The sequence below is a fragment of the Empidonax traillii genome, unplaced genomic scaffold (genome assembly GCF_003031625.1).
Source record: "Empidonax traillii isolate 1590-97213 ecotype Southwest subspecies unplaced genomic scaffold, ASM303162v1 scaffold5633:size7604, whole genome shotgun sequence".
In the NCBI taxonomy this organism is placed as follows: Eukaryota; Metazoa; Chordata; class Aves; order Passeriformes; family Tyrannidae; genus Empidonax; species Empidonax traillii.
In genome coordinates this window covers 1-7604 of record NW_020960826.1, presented here as the reverse complement: position 1 = coordinate 7604, position 7604 = coordinate 1, and the positions used below count along the sequence as shown (strand labels likewise).

Sequence of the window (7604 nt, the reverse complement as noted above, 5' to 3'; positions counted from 1 at the left end):
CCCTCCCCCCCCCCCCGCCCCTCCTGATGGGGAAAAACAAAAAAAACAAGCAGCTTTTCTAATTATCCAGCACTTTGGTATTGCAGATATTAAAGCTATACATTCACTAGATTCAATACAAGAACAGACTCCAGGAAAATTTACAGAAGTTATAGTTATTATGCAGCACCTTTATGTATGCTAAAAAGACTGAACCACTGATTTTTTTAAAAAAAAATTCTAAATTCTGCTGGAAAAACATGAAGAGCTGTTTTGATGCCCACTAAGACCTCTCAACTGCAATTTGTACTACAACTTACATTTCTTTTCACTCTTTTACATGTGCTAGATGAGTAGAGGCCCTTTCATGATTAATTATTGGAAGCCACTGGTTCCAAAAATGTTACTGAATTTAGTCAAATTCTGATAAGTACTGGCAATTTTGTTTGAAGTTAGATTATTACATCTCTAACTCACAGTATAGATCTCTATAAACCTCAGCCCAAAACTGCTGGGACATCACCTGCTCAATATTAGAACACTAAGGTTGTAGCTGAGGGGAAAAAAACCTCATCAGCTGGCAGAAGTTTGGGGTTTAGGATTTTAGCAAGTATCAGAGGATTCCTTCTAACAACTTAAACCTGAGTTTTTGTAGTTTACTTATCTGCAGCAAAAGGACTATGTGAAATAAATATTGTTCTTCATGGTATCAGCGCTTCCTAAGTAGGTCTCGGTACTTTCTTGTTACGGTTTGTCACAGCGTGAAATCTTGGAACTTAATCAGAGGAAGGCATATATTTATCTCTAGTTTTGCTCCCCATATTTATAAATGCTTCTGATAGCAAAGATTTTAAGAGCTAAAGTTAGATGGAGAACTCAGTGAGAAGTCTATGAGGGAAATGCTAAGACAGGTGCAAAAGGAAAACATAGCCCAGAGTGGCCTCTATTATCCTCTCAACTCTGGGGATGGAAAGCCATGTGTATGTATGTATAGATATATTTAGAGACACTTTTTGTGACAAACGCATTTTTTAAAAGCTTTAGAAATCTTTCAAATAAGCTACTGGGCATTTTATTTACAGAATAGTGTCAAGAATTGTAAACTCAATATAATCCCCCTGCAGGGTAGAATAGTCATTATGTTAAGAAAGGTGCAATCATGAACAAAGAGGGGGAGTACTATGACCAGACCATTGCAGGTGGGTAAAATGACTTTGGGGTACTATAGCTGGTGCAATTTGAGCATTGAAAATGGACTGGAAAGTTATGTAAGCTCATAAACATACGTGGATGTTGGTCAGATGATCACTGTGAGTTCTTTAGAACATTATTTATATTAAGTGAACAAGAAGATAATGTCACAGCTCTGATACATGTAATAGCATACAATTCCACGCTGTTGTTGTCTTTACATTTAAGAACAAGGAAGCTCATAGTATGAAAAGAGAGGAAAAATCAAACTCTTTGTAATTATTTGAAACTTCTGTGTCACAATTACTGGGGAAGAGATATTTGGTTCAAGTAACCTGTGTTTGTTGCAGGTTTCAAAATTTGCTTCAGGTCTGTCCTGGATACTAAACAACTTAGAAATGCCACTCAAGAGAGGCTACATTTTTTGCCTATAATCTTCACCAATTAGTTTGTGATAATTAATTATTTAACATGTATGATCCATTATTGCAGTAGAAAGAAACTTTAAAAATATATGAAAATATTACATAGAAACTTGTTTTAAAAAAAAACCCCAAACCTGAAAGAGTTGTGCTTTTACTCACTTTGATACTTTGTGATTTTATTCTGCTTAGGCATTCTTCATCAAAGAATACATCTTGAACCATCCAGAGGATGGAGAGAAGATCACACGCTTGAGAGAGCTGATGCTCGAGCAGGTACAGTGGGGAAAAGACTGACTAGGTGGCCTGCTCAAGCTGTTTTAAGTAGACAGTAACTTTCTATGCAAGCAGGTTTCTGAGCGATGTTAATATTTTTTCTCTAGTCCTTTCCATCATCACCTTAATTACTTCAAACTATTCGAAATTAAAAGTTGAATGAGAGGCCTGTTCTGTCATGCTCATACACAAATATTTGCACAACATATTTTATCACTACTACAGAATAAACACTATTGAAACATTTATTATTTATTGAAAATATTGAAAATTATTATTTATTGAAACTTTCATTGAAACATTTGATGGCTTCAGCAAATATTTCTTTTTTACCAATATTACAGAACAAATATTTTCACTACAAGGTTTGCCATAAGAGCAAAAAGGCATGAAAAAATCTTATTTCAATGAAAGTTATCTAATGATAATTGGCAAAGTAGGTAGGCAATAAAATAAATGCCAAGTGATTATATTAAACAGAGGAGTATTCTATGCATTACATAATTTTTTAATTATTTCTTCGTTACTTTGTAAGACAATGACCTTCCAGCCTCAAATATGAAGCATCTCCATTTGAAAATGCTGAACATTTTTTTTTTTAATCAAAGACCTTACGAAGTATTTCGGCTTTTTTAACTGACCATTACCTATCTTTGTTCTATGCAGCATGTTGAAATTTCAAATTTTATTGCCAGTTTAGGATAAAAAGGTCAGAGTATTGGAATTTGGCAAGATGGAAATTCCACTTTTCATCAGCATGTGGTATGTTTTTTGTTAGATCAGCTGAATGACAGATCCTCAGACAGTATAAGTCAGAATAGATTCAATGAGCTCACTTTCATTTAGATAAAGTACAGTAATTTAAATTGCAGTTTTTAATTGCAATTCAAGCTATAGCTAATCTCACTAACCTTTACAGTGTAAAACTGGAGTTAATAACTTCCTGTGACAAAACTGAATTCCAAGCAATAGCGGTTAAAGCCTATCTGGCACCCACAGATGATTTAACATGGAGATTCAGAAGGGCTGGGATGGCTGTGCATGTGGATGGATGTGCTGCAGTCCTGACCTTGGGTCAGTGATGCTGTGCAGCTGCATGCCTACTCGCAGACTGTCTGAAAACGTCAGCTAGTAGCTCTCATCCAAAGATATTACAACATACTCTAGCTATTTTGTTTTTGAGTTCATCTGATTCCTCATGAAACCAGTTCAATATTTTGGATGCCTATGGCCAAATTTGAACAAGATTAGGAGTTTCAGTAATGTTATTCTGAAGCCTGTCATGCCTTGTGTCAAGAATATACATAAAGCCATGACTTACAGAGGTCTCTGGGGAGTTGGAATAGGAAAGGAGGCCATGGACTTCCTTGCAAATGTATTACAGGGTCTCTGGTAGATGTGGCTATTGCTGTGGTTTCATGCTTTTTACAAATGTTCTTGTAGAAAATAGCTTTTATTTAAGGTTTAGAGCTGCTGCTTTTTAAAGCTACTATTTAGCCAGATTTTTTACTATATTATTCATAGTGGATTTTATATTGGAGTTGAATTTGCATAGGTGAAACCTTTGGGAAAGTTGAATAGTAAATGGGAAGGGGCGTAAATCCTCTTGTGTGTTTCTGCTTTTGGTCCTAGGCCTTGTTTGATTACAGGACTTTCAGGCAGTTAGATTGATGCTCTTAAGGCAATGTGCATTTTATTAGATTTTTTTTTTATTAGTATCCTGGTTGATGATGAAAGCTTACAGAAAATGTATCAAAAATGTATTTTTCCCTCACTGCAGGCTCAAATTCTAGAATTTGGCTTGGCTGTGCACGAGAAGGTGGTGCCACAGGACATGAGGCCGCTACACAAAAAGCTGGTGGATCAGTTCTTTGTGATGAAGTCAAGCTTGGGAATACAGGTACGTGAGCAGTTGCATGGATAGACCAGGAGAGAATTCAGCTGCACTAAGGATCGTTTCATTTTCCCAAGCAGCAAACAGTGACATCTTCTGGTTGGTTGTCCACGTTACAGCTTGTAGCCTTGCAGAACCACAAAGCGAAGAGAAACATAAACTTTCCGTACTGTGCAGAGAAAAGTACTCACGTTTTACTATCAGCAGTGAAAAGTTAAAATATTTTTCATACTAATGATGAAGGTGATCCAAAATGCAGATATAACTATTGAAATTACTTTCTGTATCTTACAAAATGCTTAATGGTATTATGTTTGTTTGAATTAATCTTCTTTTGATAACTTACCAGGAATTTTCTGCCTGTGTACAAGCTAGTCCTGTTCATTTTCCAAATGGAAGTCCTCGTGTATGCCGAAATTCCATGCCTATTTCTATGAGCCCTGATGCTGCCAGGGTAATACCACGACGCAGGCAAGTTAAAATACTAGTAACTGGCTTTTGTTAATGGAAGATAACCCATAAAATACTTCTGTTATGTGCATGCTTTCTTGTATGATCTGCCTGAAATATCTTCAGACATGAATAGCTGGTATTTATATTCTCTCTCTCTTTCTCTCCCTCCCCCCGCAATCCCCAAATGAACTTTAAAGATTAGTAAACATGTGCTGTTTTCCCATGAGAAGTTATGACTGACAATTAGAGTTAAAAATTTTGTATTTCTTTATTCTTATATTAGCCCCTTGAGTTACCCAGCTGTCAATCGGTATTCATCCTCATCACTGTCATCCCAAGCTTCTGCTGAAGTCAGCAATATCACTGGGCAGTCAGAAAGCTCAGATGAAGTTTTTAACATGCAGGTACAAATTACTGTGATTCTTCAAGCTATACAGAATCTTTCTTACAGGGCTATTTAGTAAAGTAATGGTTCTGTTATTTAATTCAGAAATCTCAACATTATTGCTGATGTTTTAAAAAACAAATCTTTAAATGGGCTTTTAACCTCATTAACTTAGAAATAACTTTTTATGTAACTGTTTTCTCTTGTTTAGATCAAAGCATTAATTTTTTACAAATGTAATAAGGAGCAATGAGTGGACTATGATGCAAAGTCATCTGACCTTACATAGACCTTTCTGTCCACTTGTCACAGTGGGATGTAATTGTTTCACTGTATTAATTATATTTATATTTATTCAATGTTTTACTACATCTTGTGTAATTAGTTTAATTCTCTTTATACTGGTTCACTATTTAGAAATACTGATAATCTACTCTAAGATATTACAAGTTCTTTGTTCTAGTGAAAAGTATGCTATAAATTTTTGTTTTCCAAACTAGCAAGTGTGATATGGTAACAACAGTATCTCTTCTATATGCAGCCTAGTCCGTCTACCTCAAGCCTGAGTTCTACTCATTCTGCTTCACCTAACGTGACCAGTTCTGCTCCATCCAGTGCCAGAGGTCAGTGCTCATCACTTATGGAAAACCATATTAAATTATACTTGATACATTACGCAGCTGAATGTTTGCATGACAGCATTGGTCAAACATCAAATTTAGCCAATTATTTGAGGAATATGAATTATTGGGGACAGAGGATTTCTTTGTCATAAGCATAGAATTGAAATGTTTCACTGAATGAATTTAATCACTCGACACATTTATTTCTAGCCTCTCCTCTGTTGTCTGACAAACATAAGCATTCCCGAGAAAACTCTTGCCTGTCTCCCAGAGAGAGGCCCTGCAGTGCCATCTACCCTACTCCTTCGGAAACTTCGCAGGTAAGGAGTTTGTTTGGAGTCCTCAGAGCACAATAGCTCAGAAGACACATACTGAACTTCGAGCGGATTCAGTCTGCTCATTGTTTTCAATTTTCAAGGGATTTTTTGTGTTTTTATAAGCTAATACTCTAAGATATTTTACATAAAAGAGGTGTGAATAGAATACATGATATTTGATCGCATTTCTGCTTGATTTCCCGAGGTTTAGATCTGTTTCTATACATTTACTCAATGCAGTGAGAGAGACAGACAGAAACTTAGCAGCTGACACAGCCTGCTTGTGTGGAACAACAGCATTTGTTCTATCTAGGGAAGAAGGAAAAAGAAAGAAAAACTATTGTTGTGGCAGTTATCCTCATTGACTTCCCCTTTATTTCTTCTGAGAAAGCTAATCCTAGCCACTGTGAAATAATAACTCATTCCATGTGGCAATTCCTATTTTTCAATGTAGTTTCAGAAAAAAAGCATAGGCATTTCATTACTCCAAGGAAAAAAAATTAATTGTGTTCTTACCTTAAAATACTGTTATATAGGTCTTTATGAAATGCGTTTCTTTTGGGTATTCTGAAATGGAAAATGAGCTTGGCGAGCTGGCCAATATTGAATTCTTATTTCATCTTTTCTTATTAATGGACCTATTTTCCTTTAAGTGCTTTCCTTTAACACAATTGCTGTTTTAATCTCTGCCATCACACAATGCACCTCTTGCTGAAGCTGAGAAAGATAAGAACATAAGTACAGTGTTAAAAGCCCTCCTTTCAACACTCATTTCTACCAAAAGTTTTACCTCTGATAGAAACCAACTTGCTAGTCCAGGATCCTTTGTTTTAGAAATTATTTATTGGTTTCTCATTAGTTCTTTTCTTGTCCCTTGTTTCTTCAATTATTGAACTGGCTCTTGATTTAATTTTTTTATTTCTTTTCTATTTAAGCCCTCGTGCTGGTATCTGAGGGCTTAAGATGTAATACTGAAGCTTAGCCAGACTTAAGGACAGTTCTACTTACAGTAGATATATCTACTGGGCACTTCCTCAGTGGTAGTGGAGCCAAAACAACATGCAGGAAAGATCAGGAGATGTTCTTTAAATAAAGCGGTTTTACAGTTTGCCGCAAAGAAAAATTATCCCATTTTTGCTCCCAGACTACAAACTCTTGCTTTGCCAAGTGGAATGCGACTTCTATCCCCCATTCTATCCGAGATTCCATAAGGGAGGCTGAGGAGCTCGTAGGCCCAGTCTCCGCTCTCTCTGAGACTCGCCCAGCAGGAAAATCTCCCAATCTGTCTCTACCCTCAGTGTCCCATGAGAGGGTAAGTAGAAAATTAACTTGCTCATACAGTGAAGTATGTTTCGAAGGTGAGAAGGTCTGACAGTTTCTTTCTGCCCTTATAACCAGAAATGAAGATATATCTTTCCAGGGAAAGGTGAAATTTCTTTCTCTGGTGCTCTGTTCCCATAGCAGTAAAAATAGATTGTGATCAGAAACAAAATCATGATTCTTTGCCTTGTGATTAAGAATGGGAAAAGAAATCCTCAGGACAATTGTAAGGAGATATCTTAGAGATACCTGCAACTCTCATTAGAATTTATCTGCTCAAACTGTTCCCTGTCCTTTCCACTTTTATTCTAATAACAGTTAATTTCAACAGTCTTGGTTGGAGCTTCACACTAAGTTAAAGAGGAAAGAACGACCCATTTATGAAAGACTTTGTTACAGCTTGATGAAAGCAATTTTCACATTAGTGTTTCAGTTGGGAAAGATGAGATACACAGGCCAATTCCTGCACTGGAAGTCCTTTCAGGCCGTAGCTACCTTATTTAAGGAAATTTGATGGACTTCATAGAACAAGACCACAGCAGTACTTCATCCACTTCCCTCATTAAAATTGATGCTCAAGGTTATGTACAGCTGCTTTCAGTCAACATCCATTTGTGCTTGCTTTGTGATCTCTGGCTGAGTGATTGTACAGTGTCTCTCCAGCTCTTCCCATACTCTGAAGAGAAATGCCTGCTGTCATTGACTGGTCAACAAGCCTCCTTGGTTTTTGCACTATTATTCTTC

At 36.5% G+C, this 7604-nt stretch overlaps 1 protein-coding gene across 1 annotated transcript; it reads left to right on the top strand.

Annotated features, from left to right (window-relative positions):
• The first annotated feature begins 1762 nt into the window (after positions 1 to 1762).
• On the top strand, positions 1763 to 7311 carry LOC114073192 (dedicator of cytokinesis protein 4-like). The gene is made up of 7 exons (XM_027910984.1): positions 1763 to 1868; positions 3649 to 3768; positions 4112 to 4233; positions 4499 to 4619; positions 5142 to 5223; positions 5434 to 5543; positions 6685 to 7311. The coding sequence occupies exons 1-7, from the start codon at positions 1857 to 1859 to the stop codon at positions 6910 to 6912; spliced, it is 795 nt and encodes a 264-aa protein (XP_027766785.1). The 5' UTR covers positions 1763 to 1856; the 3' UTR covers positions 6913 to 7311.
• Positions 7312 to 7604: the final 293 nt, after the last annotated feature.